General features: G+C 48.4%; 8 protein-coding genes across 8 annotated transcripts; 5 read left to right on the top strand and 3 right to left on the bottom strand.

The window, feature by feature from the left end:
• Positions 1-131: 131 nt before the first annotated feature.
• N7508_010812 (hybrid sensor histidine kinase/response regulator) lies at positions 132-3,905 on the top strand (the record flags this gene model as incomplete). The annotated part of the gene is made up of 7 exons (XM_058468872.1): positions 132-211; positions 291-1,385; positions 1,435-2,067; positions 2,119-3,123; positions 3,171-3,453; positions 3,510-3,624; positions 3,694-3,905. 7 exons carry the CDS (start codon positions 132-134, stop codon positions 3,903-3,905), a joined length of 3,423 nt encoding a protein of 1,140 aa, XP_058316718.1.
• A 1,640-nt stretch (positions 3,906-5,545) lies between these two features.
• N7508_010811 (fungal specific transcription factor domain-containing protein) lies at positions 5,546-8,102 on the bottom strand (the record flags this gene model as incomplete). The annotated part of the gene is made up of 9 exons (XM_058468871.1): positions 5,546-5,670; positions 5,730-6,361; positions 6,415-6,674; positions 6,727-6,795; positions 6,845-6,883; positions 6,940-7,431; positions 7,591-7,763; positions 7,837-7,964; positions 8,029-8,102. 9 exons carry the CDS (start codon positions 8,100-8,102, stop codon positions 5,546-5,548), a joined length of 1,992 nt encoding a protein of 663 aa, XP_058316717.1.
• A 1,456-nt stretch (positions 8,103-9,558) lies between these two features.
• On the top strand, positions 9,559-10,017 carry N7508_010810 (uncharacterized protein; the record flags this gene model as incomplete). Its single annotated transcript, XM_058468870.1, has 2 exons — positions 9,559-9,699; positions 9,787-10,017. The coding sequence occupies 2 exons, from the start codon at positions 9,559-9,561 to the stop codon at positions 10,015-10,017; spliced, it is 372 nt and encodes a 123-aa protein (XP_058316716.1).
• A 193-nt stretch (positions 10,018-10,210) lies between these two features.
• On the bottom strand, positions 10,211-10,889 carry N7508_010809 (NuoB/complex I 20 kDa subunit family protein; the record flags this gene model as incomplete). Its single annotated transcript, XM_058468869.1, has 2 exons — positions 10,211-10,661; positions 10,717-10,889. The coding sequence occupies 2 exons, from the start codon at positions 10,887-10,889 to the stop codon at positions 10,211-10,213; spliced, it is 624 nt and encodes a 207-aa protein (XP_058316715.1).
• A 225-nt stretch (positions 10,890-11,114) lies between these two features.
• On the top strand, positions 11,115-13,370 carry N7508_010808 (Zn(II)2Cys6 transcription factor; the record flags this gene model as incomplete). The annotated part of the gene is made up of 7 exons (XM_058468868.1): positions 11,115-11,254; positions 11,304-12,074; positions 12,131-12,197; positions 12,254-12,443; positions 12,497-12,656; positions 12,709-12,858; positions 12,923-13,370. 7 exons carry the CDS (start codon positions 11,115-11,117, stop codon positions 13,368-13,370), a joined length of 1,926 nt encoding a protein of 641 aa, XP_058316714.1.
• Positions 13,371-14,405: 1,035 nt separating this feature from the next.
• Positions 14,406-16,277, top strand: N7508_010807 (CoA-acylating methylmalonate-semialdehyde dehydrogenase; the record flags this gene model as incomplete). The annotated part of the gene is made up of 3 exons (XM_058468867.1): positions 14,406-15,117; positions 15,168-15,805; positions 15,861-16,277. 3 exons carry the CDS (start codon positions 14,406-14,408, stop codon positions 16,275-16,277), a joined length of 1,767 nt encoding a protein of 588 aa, XP_058316713.1.
• Positions 16,278-16,584: 307 nt separating this feature from the next.
• On the bottom strand, positions 16,585-17,387 carry N7508_010806 (uncharacterized protein; the record flags this gene model as incomplete). Its single annotated transcript, XM_058468866.1, has 3 exons — positions 16,585-17,148; positions 17,237-17,278; positions 17,334-17,387. 3 exons carry the CDS (start codon positions 17,385-17,387, stop codon positions 16,585-16,587), a joined length of 660 nt encoding a protein of 219 aa, XP_058316712.1.
• Positions 17,388-17,705: 318 nt separating this feature from the next.
• Positions 17,706-19,265, top strand: N7508_010805 (uncharacterized protein; the record flags this gene model as incomplete). The annotated part of the gene is made up of 3 exons (XM_058468865.1): positions 17,706-17,744; positions 17,798-17,857; positions 17,919-19,265. The coding sequence occupies 3 exons, from the start codon at positions 17,706-17,708 to the stop codon at positions 19,263-19,265; spliced, it is 1,446 nt and encodes a 481-aa protein (XP_058316711.1).
• Positions 19,266-19,423: the final 158 nt, after the last annotated feature.

Raw genomic sequence — 19,423 nt, 5'->3', positions numbered from 1 at the left:
AAGCATGGAGATGCAATCTTTACACCGACTGCGCTTTCAGCATATCATTCAAAGTGTGTATTGATGGATTTCTTATTCTGGAAAATGACCTAAATATCTTTTATACAATTCCCCTTCTCACATAAAAGACTATGGCGTTGCTGGCTGCGCGTGGGCCGCAGCATCCCCCGCCATCTCAATCGGAGCGCGATCGCATCCGAGAATTATCAAAGTACGCATTGGATCTGATCGCATCTTGTTTGCCTTCTTCTTGAAGGATTCCTGTTCGGTCGCAATTGACCCATTTCTAGGTACTATTGCACGTTTAAAGAACATGATACACATGAATCGTCCGGTCGGGATGCCCCGGTGGGTGACGAGCAGCCCGGTGCTGCGTACCTCTCCCCCGATGTCACACTAAACGCCCTGAGCCAACTGGGCGTCTATCGATTTGGGTGTAGTCGATCGTTTGTTTCCATTATCGATGAAGAAAACCAACACCTTCTGGCTGAAACTACCGCGTCCATATCCTTACGGCATAGCGACCAACATCTGCCGAATGATGGCATATATCTAGGATTCAGAACGCTGAATCTTGCTTGGGGAGTGTGCCCGCAAACAATCAAGTTGTTTACTGCCCAGGACACTTCGTTGGAGGTGGATACCCCGAACATAACAGCCAACACTACTCGTTACATTATCCGGAACTTTGCCGACGAGGAATGTTTTAGGAATCGTCCTTACGTGGTTGGTTGGCCACATATGAGATTCTACGCGGAAGTGCCTTTGTTCAGCGCATCGGGGCATGTGTTGGGTTCTTATTGTGTGGTAGACGACAAGCCGCGCGATGTATTTGGGGATCAAGAGGTTGCTTTATTGCAGGAAATGGCGGATGCCATTGCTCAGCATCTCGAAAACGCACGAATCGTGCATTTCCACCGTCGAGCCGAGAAATTGGTCAAAGGAGTGACTGATTTTGTCAGCAACAGTGCAGACCCTGATGGCGACTCAGCAGAATCAACTGCCACACTCTCTGGTCTTCCGGTTCGCAACAAGTCAGCTGATGATAGCGATCATGATGGAGCGCCGTCGACACAGGCTGTCATGGATTTGGGGTCATCGAGGACCACAGAAGAGTCATTATTAACCTCTCGCACTGACATGTCCGAAAATACTGAAATCACTTCTTTGCCTTCCAGTCTTGGACAACTCATGGCAATGACACCACAACAAGAGAATCCTCCCGCAACTGATGATACCGATTCTCGCACATCACAGGCTCAGTCGAGTGTAGCCATCTCCAGGCGAATTTGTTCAATTTTTACTCGCGCCAGTGCTATCCTCAGGGATTCTATGGACCTTGCTGGGGTGGTATTCATGGATGCCTATCAAAGCAATTCTGGAATGTTAGTACTCTTGACTCTATCATGCGAACAAACTCTCTGACTGTCTTAGTGAATCCATTGATGGAACACCTCGCCCACGCGATGGAGAATCATCGCAAAGATCGGAAAAGCTGTGCAATACCTTTGGATGTGCCATTAGAGCCTCGTCAGAAGCCGACACCAGCACCAATTCCAGTGTCACGTTGACGGAAGTCCTCCTGAAAAAGATGATCGCAGCCTATCCAAATGGACAGATATTTGACACAAGCGCTGAAATTCAGGAAAACCAGTCCGCAGCATCGCAAAATCTTCATGATATTAGTTCGCAGCTAGCTACACAGTTTCCAGATGCAGAGTCGGTTCTGTTCATTCCACTCTGGGATTGGAACAAGTCACGCTGGCTCGCGGGAACGCTGGTCTGGACAGTCAAACCTCAGCGTGTCCTGGGCCTGGAAGAGCTGGGGTTCTTCAGGGTATTCAGCAATTCAATTATTTCTGAAGTTGCCAGAGCTGAATGGGATGCGGCGGAAAAGTCGAAGTCCGATTTCATTTCGTCCATTAGCCATGAACTTCGTTCGCCACTTCACGGATTGCTTGGTAGCCTTGAACTTCTGCAGGGAACGAAGCTTGAGCCGGCTCAAGCAGATATGCTCAAGATTATTGAATCCTGCGGTTTAACGCTATTAGACGTGCTGGACCATCTGTAAGCTTTCCTCCAGTACTTGTGAGTTTCTTAGCTAATAGCGTTCTCTAGCCTGGACTTCACCAAGATCAACAACCTGAGAGGCGGTGACAACCCAAAGGACACCATTTCAAAGCTAAGTACCAATGTGGACTTGGGCACTCTCATAGAGGACGTGTCTGGAATATTGTATACCTCGCAAACGACGGGGGATAAGAATAAACCCCAGTCTGAAGCCGAAGTATTTTTGAGTTACGCCAACCGCTCATCAAACGCCAGAGACATGGATAATCTTGATGTTGTCGTTCGAATCGATACCCAGAATTCATGGAAGGTACACTCGGTAGCTGGTGCTTGGAGAAGAATTGTTATGGGTCTTGTTGGCAATTCTATGAAATGGACTCAGCAAGGTGTAATTGAAGTGTCATTGTCAAATGTCGGCGCTGACTCTGACTCTGACCCTTTACTGGCTCGCTTGTCAGTGATGGATACGGGGAGTGGCATATCCCCCGACTATCTTAGACACTCGGTTTTTTCACCATTTTCCCAAGAGGATTCCCTTTCGGAGGGTGTTGGACTTGGTTTGAGCCTTGTACACAAGCTTGTTACGTTCCTTGGTGGGCATATTGATATCAAGAGCGAATTGGGGGTTGGAACCCAAGTGGATGTCTATATTCCAGTCCATCCTGTCGCCATGGAATCTCCAAATATATCCAACAAGCTGGCGGAATCACATCCAGCCACCCGGGTATGTCTCATCGGCTTTCAGGGTTATCCAGATCTAGAGGAGATACCCACCGGCATTCTAAGCACGGAAGCGAAGCGAAAATTGTCTATTCGAAGCACCATCAACAATGTGATATTGGCGCACCCCAACTGGGGTATCACATATGCAGAGTCCGCCGAAAACTTCGATGGTGATTTCGCGATCATTGAAGAAGCCACTTTGCAGCGGATGTTGCAAGAAGAACCTTCCATTCCGTTCCATTCTAAGTTCAGGTCTTTGATCGTGCTAGGCACGAGGATTCTCATTGACAGAAAAAAGCTCAAGGCAAACTTCGTTCGCATCCCTCAACCGTGCGTATCGAGATTTCTTTTCTGACGCTTTGACTAACTCATATTAGATATGACTCACGGAAAATACGGGACGCTATTAAGTCGATCTCAACCGGCCCAGGGCCGTTGGAAAGCGACCAAGATCCAGATACCGTACAAAGTCCAGAGGTTGTCCAGGAGAGCCAATCACCGAAAGGCCCCGATGCTTCAAATGATACGCAGCGGAGATCTGTATCTCCACCACCGGCTCCACGGGCATCTGAACCGCCTGCTGGTGCCTCAGAGCCCCCAAAGACTGACCAAGAGGGGTTGCACGTCCTAGTCGTAGATGATAACAACATCAATCTGAAGGTATCCCATTGCTTACCCAATTTTCCCATTGACGAATGCTGACATTCAACTCACAGCTCATAAGTACATTTGCTCGCAAGCTAGGCTGTACCTATGAATCTGCTGCGAATGGATTGGTAGCGTTGGACAAATACAAAGAGAGCGAGAAAAAGTTCGACTACGTTCTCATGGGTAAGTCCATTTCACTTGCATGTTTCATATTTTTCTAAAAGTTTCTCTCTTCTGACTCCGCCTTTCAAGATCTTTCCATGCCGGTGATGGACGGCGTCACTTCCTCGAGCAAGATCCGCGAGCATGAGAAAGAGAATAGCCTTCCCCCAACCTGCATTATGGCAATCACTGGAGTCGCATCCGCTGAGATGCAGCAGCAGGCCAAGTCAGCGGGTATTGATGACTATTTAGTCAAACCAGTCTCCCTAAGGGCCCTGAAAAAGGTGATGAACATAACATAAGCTATGCTGTTACCATGGCTGGTGTCCCGCTTTGGCCTACATATTCCCCACAGCACTGTCTGCCAGTGAGCCTCAATAGGTCCGCACGATCGAGTTTGGCAACGAATGCGCCTCACGAGCAATTCAAAATCCTCGAGAGGAAATATGGCAATCAATCACTTAGTCTGTATAGGCAGCCACGGAGAGAGTTCATGTTACCCCTCGCCTCCAGAGAACGTCCCACGATTTCAAAGGACTCTGGTAATGACGCGGCCGAGTTACTGGTCTAGGAGTTATTGGCCCGGAAAGCAAAGCCGCTGGCTGTGCAAGACGCATTCTCTTGTTTCGTTGGCATGAAAGAAAGCATTCAATCACGACCCAACCCATACACTGCAGGAAGACAACTAGATCTCCTCCAACAAGGTAGCCACTCTGAATACCCCAGTCACCTGGACACGGACTCCGAAGAATGAAACAGTTATTCGATTACTTTATTATAGGGATCTTTACAAATATGACTCTTTTAATTGCTATCTTCCATAAGTCACAACAAACACCTGTTATGGCTGAAAAGAGATATGGGTAGATCTATCTTGGCCACTAATGAGGAACCGTCTATCTAGCGCTTGGGAGACAGATCTGTCGTATATTCAGTTTTCTTCTTATCAACAGATGATAGATTTGTCGAGTCATTTTTGCTAGCCCGAAGAGACAGATTTGCCAAGTCTCAGGCTCCTAAGACAAATCTATCTGACGTTACTCCATCTATCATTCAACCTTTAAGAGACAGACTTGTCGCCTAAATCCAGGAAAAGAGCTCTGTAGATTTGCCTCCCATGGCTCGCAAGAAAGCATTCTCCTAGTCTTCTGCGATACCTTTATCCAGTCTTCTTACTGGCCTTAGGAGAAAGATTTTTTGTCGAGCTCTTTCTAGCCTAGGCAGACAAATCGACCGAGGTCTCGGTACCTACTTTAAGGAGACATATCTACCAAGCCTGCTCTCTAAGCCGAGAAGACAAAAGTAAAAGACTGGATAAGAGTATCTCGTGGGGTTAGAGAGAGCAGGGGAACAAATGCCTTAGTGGGCTCGAAAGAGCTTAATAAATCTTGCTCCTAGAATATCGATGCACGATTCCTTGGGGAAAGTGAATAGATCACTTACATTTCGACCGTGGGCAAGTTTATCGTGAAAGGGTCGCATTATATCCTTCAAGCTGGTCTGGTACTCTAAGCCTCTTACTCAATCTGACTACTATGCAAGACAGAGTTGAGCCTCAGCCACTGAGTTGCAGGGATTCGAAGTTGTTCCTGAAGAAGTTCCGGGTTTCGGGTCACTGTTTGGGGTTCCACCGACGGTCACGTGCACCCACAAGTCAGCATGTTTTCTTCATGCTTCTTTGGAGTTAACACTCATAGCTGCATACATGTTTGGTTATAATTTCTAACCTAGTCTATGGGATATCTCTGATCATTCATATTGATGCAAAATGATGTAAAATGAATGAGCAACTCCCGACGGACTCTATGGTTGTCCAGTTGATTGGCACGGTTTGAACACCAAGACTATATCAAAAGATATGTGGCGCATGTGAAGGAATTAATAGATTGAATTTATAGATTGCATGGTATTGTACAATTTCATGAGTGCTTCTATGTAAGAGTCAATTTCCATATCCAGTGAAACCACCAACATCAATGTTGCTGATATCGACAGGAACAGCAGTGACGTCTCCATCGTCCATAAAGTCTTCAGGAAAAGCGGTTTCATATGCACCACGAATCTCGTCTATTCAGATGTCAGCGAAGATTCTTCAAATTGACCTGTGCGTCATTCTGCTAACTTACCTCTCATTCCATTCAACGCTTCAAATGCTTGCGAGTAATTTGAAGCCGCAGTAATCGTACGCCGCAGACCATGCCGTAACTCATTTATATGTTCTGCAAGAGATCTTTCGGTATTTTGTTCATCTGATCCCGAACAGAATCCCACACCCACACGAGCTTTATAGAACAACATAAGCATAGCATAGCTGCTTTGCATGAGACAGCAGGCAAAAGACGGCATTGTTCGGGGAAGGTTCTCGCGATATAGCTGCTGCTGATGAAGGGGTTGTAAAGGTTGCGGTATAGGCAGACTCTCAAACATTTTCGAAATGGTAATCGCAGCCCGGTAACAGATTTTCGTGGAATCTTGACAGCTGTAGGGAAAGTCTGGCGAGAAGGACCCCTGTGTGGCCGAAGAATCTGCATTTGAATTGGCAGGCTGGAAGGATGGCTCGACTGAAAAGAGATCTTGGAACGGCTTGAGGCTGCTGCACGAACACGATGGGTTTTCTGTCTCGGCCTGAGTTACCACGGCATTCAGTTCTGTATGAGATTTCGATTCATCTGTATAAGCCACTGCCAGATCGCAATGCTTCTTGATGAAGATTGGAATATCGGAGAAGGCGCGGAATCGGTGGATCTTGATGTGGGCACTATTAAATGGCTTAGACTTGAGCTTAAGGGAGTTGATGTCAGGATTTCATACCTGTTCAGTTTGATTGTTGACATTGCGCGCACGCTCTTGGCCGTGGTGATCTCGCCGTAGTTGCTCTTACCGGGCTCGTCTGCGAGTGTTGGAAGCCGATCTACTTGCGCGAGTATGGATTTTGCCCAGGTATCAAGCCTTTGCATTTCCCGGAAGACAGAATCAAGCTTTGTGCGGGAAGAAATTGCTCTGTCGAGGTCGGTGATATATTGGGTGGCAGACACCAGCAATTGTTGTGTTTGGATCAGGATAGACCACCCCTACAATTAGTGAGCAATTCACGTCTCAGATCGACAAGCAGAATAGACCGACCTCTTTATCTGATGAGAACGTCGGATAAGGAGTTTTGAATTCAGGGTCGTTGATAGTGATCGTAAGAGGCTATTTAATTAGTTGTACTTCTTGTCGTCATTCCAAGGCTATTACTCACAGTCGCGTTGACAATTGAACATTGGATGAAGCAGTAATACTGTTGTAAAGATTAGAAACCTCCTTTACATAACTTGAATAGTATCGGGCTCGAACCGTCATCCACCAAGCTCTTCGCCGGGCTTCTGAATCGCCATCTTCAACCATCCAACGATCGAGGGATTTATCCATCGCAATGGACAAGGCTTGACGAGCGCGGGACTTCATCTTCAACACATTTCCCCTCTGGGCATATTCGTATACCGAAAGCACTAGCAAAGCCAACAAGCTTTCAAGTTCTACTGGTGTGTAGTCATGGAACCTTCCTCGAGGGATGGAAGGCTGCTGATTTGGCCGTGGTTGGCTCAGATCGCATGATGACTCAAAATCCCAATCTTCTTCTGCTTTCGAGCTTGCAAGGGTAGCAAATGTATGTGCATATGCCCTCCGTTGAATGACAGACTCCTCAGAAAGTGGTTCCAGATCCCCGGGGTGTGGTATCAAAGCTAAAATTGCAGACACGGCAAGGCTCAGAGGCGATATAGGCACGTAGAGCATCGCGGGGCTTTTATGCGATAATCCAGCGTACGGAGCATGGTTGTCAATTGGCTGATCGGGCAAGGGTGGTGTTACTCTGGGCGGTAGAATAGGAAAATAGTCATGGATGAAGTCATAATAAGCGTTTAATCTGCCTTCCATATCAGAGGGTAGAGGAACTCGATAATGAAGAGCACCTTACATTTGTGGCTCACTCCCGTAAGCTCTTACCAGAAACTTTGGAACATCGCTATAGCTCGATGGCTCTGAATCTGTCTGCATAAGAAATTGATCGCTTTCGGCGGTATCGGAAGGCTGGGATGGGGGAGAGTGGTCCATCGGATCCAAGGCGTGTAAGCCTGCCGCAGGCACAGATAAGAAATCGAATTGATCAAACATGAACCCTAAGATGATCAAAATTAGGAATTGAGATGCACGGGAGGTATATCTATACCTTGTTCGAAGTTGAGGTCCAACAGCGACTCTGGATGATGCGCATCATCTTGGTGTGTAAGATGTTCGGGAGAATAGCTTTGGTGTCTTTTCTTGCGGGGTCCTCCGCGTCTGCTGGGGACATACGAACATTCCTTTCCTTTAGATGCACACTGGGCTCAAAGAATTAGTTGTTGGCTAGAATATGGCAGTTACGGAAAAGGAAAATCAACATACAAGACCACAGGGCTTCTGTCCATCGCATCGAATCCTGGACACACGACTGCGCGCTGTCTGAGCTGCGGATCCATATGGCACGCAGGGATATCGGAAACTTACCAATTTAGGCAGGCTACCTTGACCGGCGGTTTTGCAAATTTCCTGCCCCCCATAGTGTGGCGCGCAGATGGTTGTTTGGAAAGAATGGGAAATGCGACTCATCTCACGGACAAATCATGCCACACAAAGAAAGTCTCACGAGAGGGTACAAAGGGGGAAAGGCAACGTTCACGCAAGGTGGCTCAATTTAAACTTATGCGCCCCCTTCGAATGATGACGTCTAGTTGATGAGGAGTGAGAGTGGCCAGCCGCAACTGATTACCTTTAAAGATCGATCGTGGATCCATGGATCCGCTGCTTATTAAACCCGTTGAGCGCCTGTGAGGAACCCGACCTCGGATTATTGAAGCTTTTTCCCTCTCTATACAGACCACAGAGATGACCTAATAAAACACAAAGTGTAGAGTATAGAACTAGGTTTACTACACTGAACTTTGCCTTTACTCATGGTAGGGGGCAAGAGGGTGGCATGTTTGAGCCAAAGGTGGGTGTCCCGGCCAATGTTGCGTGATTCGTAGCAAGTTCTCGGCGGTGAAGACCATAGATCGGCCCAACGAGCTACTTTTCTAACCCTATAGAAGTTTCGATATTTTCATAGTGAAAAAGGTAGACTTCGTACATCATAGCCTTCCAAGAGGTACAAGCAGGCCTTCTCTTTTTGCACGTCAACTACCTGAAGAAATGGCGAATTGGGGCTGGTCAAATATTTGACTGAAGTAGAGAATACATAGAGAGAACAAACTGCAATATGGGCAAGCCTCGAGAGCTTCTCTCACTTTATTTGCTCAATTGACCGCATATGTAATCCCCCAGGGGGAACAGTTTGACAGGGACTTGGCGTTCAAGCTTCGGCTTTTTGTTTCACCGCCAATACCAATGCCATAAAGAAGACAGAGATGACACAATCTAGAGCAACAGGCATATTTTTTGAACGAGGTGGTGGAAGAAATTAATACATTGAACCTACTTAATCAATTTCAGCTAATCAAATCCTCAAGAGGTAGCATGGATCATGCCCGATTTGGCTGAGCTTGGAACGGCACTCTTTCGGTGACATTCAGTCACAAAATAAGACAAGCACAGAGTACTTTTCCGTGGCCTCGGGACACTTCGGGGATACATTGCTGAATAAAAATACGATCAACAATTTCAAACGCGGGGAAGGACGAGGGCTTTGCTTTGATATTGAGTGGGCTTGGAAACATTTTATCTCCAATATATAATTGGCTGGGAGGAAAATCTTGAGATCGTACACGCTGTAGGGCGCGACACCTTATGTGTGGAACATCTCGAGAACCTATGGATTAAAAAATCCATTGGTGTGTGATTCCTAGCTCAGATATTAATTATGACCTTGATGCATTGTACACTTCAATAAGGTCAGCATACGTCCAGTCTACATCTCCTCACTTACGGCGCTCTCTTCCAATGTGCCAATATAGTGTCATCGACGGCCACATGACCCCGTGGCACGTAACTCACTACGGCGGAATCGCACAACAAAGCCTAGGTCTAATGATCATCAAAGAAACCGGCGTCCTCCTCCAAGGTCGCATCACATCTGGCTGCGTGGGTCTATGGAAGGACTCTCAAATCGAGCCAATCAGAGACGTCGTCAAATTCGCCCACAGCCAAGGCCAGAAGATCGGAATTTAGCTTGCCCACGCCGGCCGCAAGGCTTCAAACATTCCACCCTGGCTCGGTGGTGTGACAGCTACCAATGCTGTTGGCGGCTGGGTTAAAAATGTCATGGTCCCAAGGGCTAGTCCATTTGCGCAAGGCGATATCGTTCCGAAGGCTATGGCTTCTGAGGATGTTCAGGTATTCATGAACGCCTGGATGGCTGCTGTGTATCGCGCGCTCGCGGCTGGAGTTGATTCCATCTGAATTCACGGTGCGCATGGTTACTTGCTTTCCTCGCGGAAGCAGGGAGAGTCGTCTACGTCTCCTGTTGGAAGTATTTGTGCGCAAAAAATGATAAGACACTGATGACAAAGGAGATAAAGTAAGGGTATAATGAATACAATGATATTGAGTCCACGGTAGGTATCAAGATCTACGCAAAAGGAACAACACTTCATCAGCGCCGATACCACATCCGTGTCACCTTTGTCCGCCGAATCTTCTTCTGAAGTTGGAAAATGCCATAAAGAAAGGCCTCTGTTGTTGGTGGACACCCAGGTACATAGATATCAACAGGAACAAGACGGTCCACGCCACGTACAACACTGTAGCTGTAATGATAATATCCTCCGCCATTGGCACAACTGCCCATGCTGATCACCCACCTCGGTTCGGGCATCTGGTCATACAGCTGTCTCAACGCCGGGGCCATCTTGTTCACAATCGTGCCGGCCACGATCATCACATCGGATTGCCGAGGCGAGGCACGGAAAATGATACCCAGTCGGTCTTGATCATAACGCGGCATTGAGGTGTGCATCATTTCAATTCCACAGCAGGCAGTGGCAAATGTCAAAGGCCATAGGGATCCTGTTCGTATCCAGCCGATCAGGTCGTCTGCTTTTGTCCTGAGTAGCATAAAAAAGTTAGAACTGGCACAATCACATTGCACTGGTGACATACACGAGATAGCCAGCTTTTCCAGTTTTCCGTCTCTGAGAAGGCTGGGTAGCAAGAAAGCTATCCTTTGAAGATGTGCGCAGATATCGTGTCATCGCAAGCGTGGGCGAGGAGAAAGACTGTAGCCATTTCGGGTTCGAGTGACGAAGCATGAGGAACGTATTCAAAAGCGTCATGGTGAAGGTGGCGATTTGCTCAAGACTACGATGAAGATATTTCGTACGGGTAAGTGTAAAAGGGAGGGTCATCACAGGTCTCTGTTGTTGAAATTTGGTGGTTTCCTACCTGTTGAGAGACATCTATGTTCTAGCCAATCATATGCCCCCAAATTCGGCGACTTCGTCAACTTCGCCGAACTTCCCAACTATCAGCTACTTCTTCCACATTAAATGCCACATTAAATGCCACGCAACCAAGTTAAAGTTGCCTGTCGGCTTTGTCATGACCGACGGGTTAAATGCGATCGCAGTGAAGGCGTCGCGTGTTCCAACTGCCGCAATGCCCAGCGCCATTGTGAGCCAATAGTTTCTCGTCGTGGACGGTAGGAGGAAACAGATAGAGCTGCCATATTCAAACTAATGAGGATCCAGGAGACGAAAGCTTCCTTTTTTACCTAGTACAGCCACAAGCAAGGATCGACCAGTACTCTCCTGTACTGTGCCGAAAGAATTGATGACTTCATATTCCCCATACACTCATCAACCCCAAGGAACAGATAACCGACAAGGGCCATGCTTCCCAACTCCTGGACCATGCGGAAAGACACATTATGTTGGGGACTCTTCTAATTTAAATTACTTGATACAACAATTTGGGAACCCTTTCGGGGGTACGGATGTGCGCCAACTTCAAGACCACCTCCAAGGCGCAATTCTTGCCCGGGTAGGTAAATCGACAAAGCAAGAGATCGAAAGGCTCCACATAACTGCCATTGAACACTTGAAGAAAGAAGGGGCATTCAATATGCCGTCACCCGAAATCAGCCATGCGCTTCTCGACGCTTACTTCCACCATTCATTTGCTGCGCTGCCTATCCTTGATCGATCAATATTTCTTGGCACCCTGCAGCAGGGTTCATTTTCACACCTTCTCTTGAATGCTATTTACCTCGCTGCCACTATTTATTGTTCGGATTCTGTCATTGCCGATGCCGGATTTCCGTCCCGCTACGCCGCAAGTCTCACCTTCTACAGGAGAGCCAAATCTATTTATGATGCTGGATATGAGACTGATGCTATCGCAACAATTCAAGCCACGTTCCTGATGTGTCACTGGTGGAGCGGTCTTCTAGATCACAAAGACCCTTGGTACTGGATTGGCATTTCTACGGGAATGGCACTCGCATTGGGAATGCATCAAGTGTGGGTTTACTCGAACGCTTTCCCTGAAGGATCGAACATACTAAGAAATCTTCTAGCAAGTCATACACCAGTCTCGAAGATAAAGAGCGAAAGATATGGCGAAGACTGTGGTGGATGGTATATGTAAGTCAATATACGAAAAGTGTGAGGTTTAAGTCTGGACTAACTTGCTAGGCAAGGCCATGGATATCAATCTGTCTATGCTTCTCGATCGTCCGCCCCACGTTCAAGGAAGACTGTGCAATGTTCCTCCTCTGTCAGAAGCAGATTTCGAACATGTCAATGGGCTCAAAGGTGCAGAGACTTTTGATGAAACTCTCAATGAGGCAAACGTCTTCGCGATAAATGCTGTGCAACTAGCTCGGATAGGTACAGCATTCTTGGTTCTTCTTTCATAATCTCTTCCTTACAAATACCTGCAGTGGATCGTTTCTTCACTCTGAAATTTGACGAAGATAGTGGTGAATCGCAAGATATATGTCTAGAGCAAATTTCTTTATGGTCTACCTTGCTCCCACCGGACTTCAAGAGCGTGTCAACGAATAGCAGTACATGGGCTATATTGACTCAGATCTTGTACCAGTAAGCCAACCTCAATGCAGCTCTTTACATATTCTATGATCTAAACATATAGGGAATATCGTCTTATCTTGCACCGGAGCAACCCCAGATTCTCTCACAGCACAGGATCAGGTACACCAGTATTCGAGATATGCACAGAGATCTCCCACATGCTGGAAGTCATCATGGCTAATGATCTCGTATATGCAGCGGCAGCTAGCATGTACGTCTTCCTGAAGAACAAGTTTACCGATTTTTCCTCGGCTCCATACTAAATCCCGATACAGAATTGCCCCTGTGCTATCAGTGCTCCTAGTCTATATAGTCAACATCAGTCGAGGAGACCCAGGTGTCCGAATGATTTCCGAAAATCGCGTCCGCTTCTGCATGGCGATACTTGAGAAATTGCAAGATCGGTTTCCAGTCATTGCAGCCTTCATTCCGATATATGAGGCTCTGTTGAAGCGGGCGGGTTTGCAGATACAAGGCAGTACAAATGTACTAGAAAGTCCGGCAGCGACATCTTTGATGCAAAATGGGTCTCGTCAACCCGATGAAGAGACTAGTTTTGACGGTACTAGTCCTGGGAGCTTGTTTGATCAAGTCATGCAAGACAACGTGGGCAATATGTTTCCCTTTTCGTTTCCGTTTGGCAATTTGTTTGAAGATATTTTTATGAGTTCACCGTCTCATCATACAGTTGATCGTGATGATGATATAATTGCTACTTTGTAGTGTTGCTATTTAGATTTATACCGAATTTTACTCGCCAGAATATACTTTCTAAAAGATCCATGGAACTTCTAAGGTCTATTAGATCCCTGGATACTTTGATATTTAGTGTTGTCATGTCGTAAAATAAAGTATGAAGCAATTGCTCTGTAAGGCATTTTATCGTCCGGACATTTTATTTCGTAGGGCTCGTATCGTAGTCCAATGTGACCTTGAGCTTGACAACTACTAGAATTCATTTTGAGCTGAAGGCCGTATCAGAGTGCCGTACTATGTATGTGATTGAGTTCTACAAGATATTACAAGCACGACGTTCCCTTTTCCGTTCGCATTCGGCAACCTATTCGAAGACATTTCTATAGGCTCGCTTTCCCATCGTAAATCATATGGCGATGATTTTATAGCGATTTCAATTAAGCGTTGCGTTTTGTATGATATTTATCTTACTCCTCAATATGCTCTCTCGAAAATAATCCAGGAACCCCATTGCCGATTGATATAGCCGGTCGCTTGATGTTTGGTGGAGAATTGCCATTGTATAAAACACATGACAAAACAAATTCCCCGTAAAGCATTTTACCATCCAAATGTTGTCATTTCCCAGACTTCGTATAGATCGGGAAGGGTTCCGACAAGGTTATAGGAAATATAGTATCTTAGTAAAAAGGATAGGTTAGACATACTAGGTAGGCAGTAGACCTTCTATTCAATTCCCCAAGCATTTGTTGTCCTTTTTAAGACAATAACCTGAGCACCAGCGTTCTCCTCGGAAAGCCCTTCCTAACCAGCAGCAAGTGATAGGGCAGGCGGCATTTCAGGGGACCTGGCGGCTCTGATTGGTCAGAATCGCCGAGTGTATCTTATCGGAACTTATATGGGGAAACTGACTAAGGCGGTTGACCTCGGGCCTGGGGTAACTACTTGTACTTCCCATTCCCCTCCTGTTTCTACTGCATCCTAACTGCATTTCCTCTCTTGATTGGTGACACGTATTCTTTCAGACGTCCGCCTTTTCATTTCCTTTCTCCTAAATTCATTATGGCCGCTTGTCGGTCTGTTGCCCGATCCATCCCCGCTCTCCGCGCTCCCCGCACGGTGACGGTGACCGCCAGAGCTGCATCTCAGACCCGAACCATTCTCACAACCTCTTCATCCGTCGCAAGAATGGCTTCCCTGAGATCTGCTGCTCCTTCTCTCACTGCCACTCGTGGCTTGCACGCTACCGCTGGCAAATTCACCCCTGCAACAACCTCGGCCAACTCCACAGCTACCGAATACCCGACCAACCACCAGAAGATTGCCAACCCCATTGACACAGCAAACTTCATTGATAATGAATTTGTTCCGTCCAAGGCAACCAAGTGGATTGATCTCCATGACCCTGCCACCAACAACCTGGTTACTCGTGTCCCTCAGAGCACCGATGAGGAGCTGAAGGCTGCCGTTGAGTCAGCCGAGAAGGCCTTCCCTGCCTGGAAGAACACTAGCATCATTGCCAGACAGCAGATTCTTTTCAAGTTCACTGCCCTCATTCGTACCCACTGGGACCGATTGGCTGCCTCCATTACCCTGGAGCAGGGTAAGACCTTCGCCGATGCCAAGGGTGATGTTCTCCGTGGTCTCCAGGTCGCTGAGACCGCCTGTGGTATCACCACCCAGATGACCGGTGAGGTCCTGGAGGTGGCCAAGGACATGGAGACACGAAGCTATCGTGAGCCTCTCGGTGTTGTTGCTGCTATCTGCCCCTTCAGTAAGTTATGCCAGGTTCTTTGATTCCACACCAACGCTGACCACCACTAGACTTCCCCGCCATGATTCCTCTCTGGTGCATCCCCATTGCTACTGCCACCGGTAACTGCCTGGTCATGAAGCCCTCTGAGCGTGATCCCGGTGCCGCAATGATCTTGGCCGAGCTGGCCAAGGAGGCCGGTTTCCCTCCCGGTGTCATTAACATCATCCACGGATCCGCTCCCACCGTGGACTTCATTCTTGATGAGCCTGCCATCAAGGCTATCAGCTTCGTTGGCAGTAACCGTGCCGGTGAGTACATCTACACTCGCGGTTCTGCCAACGGCAAGCGTGTTCAGGCCAACCTTGGTGCCAAGAACCACGCTGCTGTTCTGCCCGACTGCAACAAGAACCAGTCTCTCAACGCCATTGTTGGAGCTGCCTTTGGTGCCGCCGGACAGCGCTGCATGGCCTTGAGCACTTGTGTTATGGTTGGCGAGACAAAAGAGTGGCTGCCCGAGATTGCTGAGCGTGCCAAGGCCCTAAGCGTGAACGGCGGCTTCGAGGAAGGTGCCGATCTCGGCCCTGTCATCAGCCCTGAGAGCAAGAAGCGCATCGAGGATCTGATTGCTAGCGCCGAGGAGGAGGGTGCTACTATCCTTCTGGATGGCCGTGGATACAAGCCTGCCAACTACCCCAATGGCAACTTTGTAAGTCCTACTTAAACATTGATACTTTTGTCCATAAACTAACCCCATTTCTCAGGTTGGCCCCACTATCATCACCAACGTCACCCCCGACATGAGGTGCTACAAGGAGGAGATCTTCGGTCCTGTCCTTGTCTGCCTGAACGTCGAGACCCTTGACGATGCCATCAGCACCATCAACGCCAACGAGTACGGCAACGGTGCCGCCGTCTTCACTCGCTCCGGCTCAACCGCCTCCAGATTCCAGAAGGAGATCGAGGCTGGCCAGCTCGGCATCAACGTGCCTATTCCCGTCCCACTTCCTATGTTCTCTTTCACCGGTAACAAGAAGAGCATCGCCGGTGGCGGTGCCAACACCTTCTACGGCAAGCCTGGCTTGCAGTTCTATACACAGCAGAAGACTGTCACCAGTCTATGGAAGAGCGAGGATGCTACCAGCACCAAGGCTAGCGTGGTGATGCCCACTCACCATTAATCCTTAGGTGATTATAATGCCTTCTTCTTCTTTTTTAGCCATCATTGAAATGTCAATTTTTGTTCTCGTTCAACAAAAATATGCGTTATGTCCCATGAATTTACTCAAAACATGTTCTTGCTGTTTATACCACATCACTCCAAACATTGAATATCAAATTGGAGTGTGTATGCACACTGGACGATCTGAAATATATTCCATTTACAATATCATACAAGCACACCAATAAAACCAAACGCTAGATTAATCTAGGGGTAATAATAGCAAGCTAAAAAATCAACCCAGGATAGAACACGCAAAAGGAAACTTACTCCTCAACCCGTCTAGCCTGGAAAATGTAGACAAGTCGAGCCATCTCAAGCTTCCCATCTTTAGAAACAACAACACGACGAGTATGACGGCGCTCTCCCTCAACAACCTCAAAGCCCCAAACCTGCTCGGCACACCACCCAGCCTTATCATTCCTCACAAAGCTCTGCACAAAAGCGCCCTCCCCAGTTTCTCCAGAGAAACCCTCACTCTTAGACCCATCAACAAGAATCTCACCACGCAAGAACTTTCCAATCTTAGCATCGGCCTCAGCCTCACCAACAAGAGTCTGCACCTCAAGCGCGGGGCGCAAAGTACCGTCTTCGCTCTTACCGTCTAGCAGACGGGACCGGCCATGCAAAGTGCCAAAAATGTTGTCTGTGTGTTCACGCTCTGTCCAGTCGAGTGTGCGGGACTCTTTTGTTCCTTGGATCCCGCCTGTGATTACTTGCTGGATGTCGATGTGGGGGATGCTTGGTGTTTCGGTGTCTGGGTAGCTGTGTACGTAGAGGGTTACGGTTGCGTAGGATAGGCCTTTGCGCATGATCCAGCCCATTCCTTGCTAAGGGGTCGTTAGTTGGGGTTTCCATGCTTGGATGTGGTGGGGTATCTTGTTTGGTTATTGGGAAGCATAGGGGTTCATTTCATACCAGGGCTAGGATGGGGTCGGTTGGGTTGGACAGGGTTGCATCCTGTTACACATTTGTAAGTATTGGTTCTTTTTATGATTTGAACATATGAGCTTACCATCACCCATTCACCGCTCAGGTTCTTAATAGTGACATCAGCTGGGGCGGCCATCTTGACTGTTGTTTGTAGATGAAGTTGAAGTTGGAGATGTAAAGTGGAATGCGGGGTGGTGGGGGGAAGTGTTAGATGTAGAAGTTTAGAGCGTAGAGCGATCAAACGTGAGAACTGAAGATCAATTGCAGATAGAGGAAGAAAGAAAGAAAGAAAAAAGACGTCCCTTGCAGTTGAATATATACCCCGGGTTTGATGAGGCTAAATTGCGTCAATTGCATGTGTTCGTCCGAGGCTGACACGTGCTTCTGCTGAGCTAAGCGCACGTGACCAGTCTATCAACTCCTGTGTTTACTATCGGAGCTACCCCAATCCACCATGGCTTTCAATAAGAAATACGCCGGTCTTCCTGACCTGGTGGGTCTCACTATTGCTAATATTGATTGATCATTCTGCTGACTGTGATCCAGGACCCTTCCCCGGATATTTATGAGACCCCCGACTTGACCGACGAAGCATCCACCGTCCCTGTATGTCCGCCAATTGTACAAGATAGAGACGCCATTGGGTCTGGATACTGATTTCATCTAGCCTACTACTCTTCGTACAGACTCCGATCATGATGACGTCGGCTCCAGCTCTGACATTGACCGCGAAGGCGTCAACGCGGACCAGGCGCGTATGCACTTTATGGGCGCCGCTGTAGATGCCCGCGACGCGAATTTCTCAGATAGCATTTCCATGAAGCGCCAGGCGTACCGGAGCAAAGACAAACATCGCCGTCACCGACGCAGACGTGAAGATGGCACCGAGGAGGTCGGTGGTCTAAGTGACAGCGAAGACGAGTCGGTGGAGCGAAGGCTTGCACGGCTGCGGAGAGAGGTTGAGGAACTTAAAGTGGAAATGGCCAACCGACCTGAGGGCCACGAGGGCGACACTGAGCTGCAGGGCGCGTCTACCGAGAAGTCAGGAGAGAACCTGGGTGACGGTGTTGCGGAGTTGAGTCGCGCTTTGGATAACCTCCACGCCTCACGAGGTGCGGCGACTCCATCACACTCAGCGGCCGCAGAACTGACCCATAAGCTGGGATCTGACCCTCGTTCTGCTGCGCCTGTCGCTACGATACAACCGGCCAGTGCGGCGATAGCGGCAGTGTCCGCGGGACCGGCAGCAGCTACATCTTCATCGGGGATTCTATCCCACGCAGCAGCGTTCGATAGCCGCCTCGCCCTTCTCGAATCATCCATGGGGATCTCTAGCTCCTCAAACCCCTTCGTCGCAGACGGTTTCAGCCAGACAGCATTGCAGCCGGTGCTCCCATCTTTAGACCAGCTCACCTCCCGCCTTTCAGCATTGACAGGTCTCCTCGTGGGCAACCCAGCATCCGGAAACTCAGCCACACCAGGCGCAGTGGCTGGCCTGACAACCCCACACCTCGAAGCGCTCTCCACGCGGGTGCGAAAGTTGACCACAGACGCCGAGGCCCTAACAACGGCCCGCAGACGCGCAGTTGACGCCGCAAAGGCTGCTCACAACGCCCGCATTACATCGACAAATTCTGAAACTGACGCACCTGCATCGGAACCTGTCCCAGCCGCAGACGACGAGCACGCCGCTAAGGTTCAAGCCCTATACGCTACCCTCCCAACCATCCAATCCCTGCACCCTCTCCTCCCCAGCGTTCTCGAGCGTTTGCGCTCTCTGCGTGCATGTCACGCAGGCGCAGCCCACGCCGCAGACTCTCTCAACGAACTCGAAAAGCGTCATGCCGAAATGGCCTCTGAGATCGAACAATGGCGTGAAGGCCTAACGAATGTCGAAGAGAAGATGCGCCGGGGTGAAGATGCCCTCCGCTCGAACGTGGAAATTGTCGAGCCTTGGGTGCGAGACTTGGAGGCTCGCCTCGGACGCCTTGAGGGTCCACCCGGTGGACTGTAGCCATTTTCTTGTTACTTTTGAACTGCCCCTGGCAGTGATTTGATGAATAATACCCAGTTGCATCTGCGATGTACGTTGTACCTTCTTGTCGAATGTTGGGCATTTTGTAGTTATTTTGTTGTCAATGTCAATTTTAGCTCCATACCAGATGGTCCTAT

This window comes from Penicillium antarcticum, assembly GCF_028974205.1.
Source record: "Penicillium antarcticum strain IBT 31339 chromosome Unknown utg000009l_segment0_segment0, whole genome shotgun sequence".
NCBI classification, from domain to species: domain Eukaryota; kingdom Fungi; phylum Ascomycota; class Eurotiomycetes; order Eurotiales; family Aspergillaceae; genus Penicillium; species Penicillium antarcticum.
The sequence above is the reverse complement of the archived record's forward strand: the minus strand, read 5'-3'. Positions and strand labels throughout refer to the sequence as shown.